The 1602-nt window shown below is 51.7% G+C and overlaps 1 protein-coding gene across 1 annotated transcript; it reads right to left on the bottom strand.

The window, feature by feature from the left end:
* Positions 1-3: 3 nt before the first annotated feature.
* VOLCADRAFT_71993 (uncharacterized protein) lies at positions 4-937 on the bottom strand (the record flags this gene model as incomplete). Its single annotated transcript, XM_002959863.1, has 2 exons — positions 4-389; positions 895-937. Coding segments are annotated over 2 exons (429 nt in total), but the record flags the coding sequence as incomplete, so codon positions are not given.
* Positions 938-1602: the final 665 nt, after the last annotated feature.

Genomic DNA, 1602 nt, shown 5'->3' with positions numbered 1-1602 from the left:
TAATCACGAATTTGCTTGTATATGTACATGCAGATCATCTTGTATGTCTGCTTGAACGGTCCGACGGGCCGAGAGGGCAACGTGTTCCTTAACAGCCAGTGGCGCATCATTCAGAGCTGTAGCCCGGATCAAGTGTACCTGGTTTCTCGGAGTAGCGGCAAGTGCCTGGGTGTGGACGTAGGTGAGCGGTGGATGGGGTAGACCCCCGGCGGAGTAGTGGGATGAGGGAAGTGAGGGAAGCGACATCAGCAGCCACATTTGGATGATGATGTGTAGCACCTGTCTCAGTGGAATAATCGTGGACATACACTTTGTCCTACGTAGCTCACTGCAGACGTATATGAACACCGCCGTACTTACATACATACACACGCAGGTGCAGCAGTAGGCTCCTCAGCTGCCGCACTTCCTCTCCAGCAGTGGGATTGCGACTGGAGTGCCAACCAGCGCTTCGTTATCTCAAGTGCACCAGGCAATGCCACGTACGTCACATCAGCGCCTACCCAGTTCAATTGCGGTGCGTGATGGTCATTTGTTACTAGTCGAATGGTGAATTGCTAGCGGGTATGCATTGATGATTATCTTTATTTGTGAGAAATGTACATGTATGTACGTATGTACCTCCTAACTTGACAATCAACATCTTTTGTCAGCAGCACGCAAGTCTCTGGGTAGTAGTAGTGCGACATAGACAAGACTCGGAAACGTTGCAGAACTCCAGGGCTAGCCTCGCCGGGAAGAACCCCCCCATCCCATTCATTAGTCCCATGTATACACCTGCCTCTGTTGGCTGCAACACAGTTTGGAAAGGTTTGCACCTGCGTTCTGATAGCAGGCACATGGTCACTGCATGGGCATCACACGGGTGTCACACTTATTAGCTAGGCGGGACACATGCGGCACACAGGCATGCATGCACATATGTAGGTGTGCACACATACCCAAGCGCCTCTCTGAGATTCTGACTGTAACACCTGACTATCAGTGTATGTGTGGAAGGACCGTCAGAGTGTCAGTTGGATACAGAGTCGTCCAATAATGTAGAGATGGATCCTCAACCGCTTGGTGTCTGGCAATAACACCTGCCCAACCCATGGCCCCCTTAATCCCTAACGTCCACCCTGCCTGTCTATTTGCTCACCCTCCGGCAGTACCGCCATCTTCACCATCACCGCCCCGTCCACCGAGTTTACCATCGCCGCCTCCACCTTTTCCAACACCTGTGTCATTCCCCCTACCTATCGGTAAGTCATCCAAGCACATCATCAGTGGTGCACCCGTCCTGCCTGGGACAAGTTGTGTTGGCTTCCTCGAAGCCGGGAAAAGGGCGGGGTCCCCCTACATACCTTCATACAGGCCAGTCCCCCTGCATTCGTCCGTACATACAGGCCAGTCCTCCTGCATCTATGTGTACAGGCCGGTTCGTTACTAATAAGCACATGCACGAGTTGCTTAGTAGTTTAAACAACCAAGCAACCCATCCAGCTATGCCTGTACGTAGCGGATCACCCAGAAATTGGCTGGGTGGTCTGCTACATACAGGTGAGATGCCATATAACTTAGAGTATATGTTCGTTGTTCGTTGGTTACAAAGGGCCTGAT

The sequence above is a fragment of the Volvox carteri genome (genome assembly GCF_000143455.1).
Source record: "Volvox carteri f. nagariensis unplaced genomic scaffold VOLCAscaffold_1050, whole genome shotgun sequence".
Taxonomy (NCBI): Eukaryota; Viridiplantae; Chlorophyta; class Chlorophyceae; order Chlamydomonadales; family Volvocaceae; genus Volvox; species Volvox carteri.
Note: the sequence above shows the minus strand (reverse complement) of the source record. Positions and strands in the feature narration are given on the sequence as shown.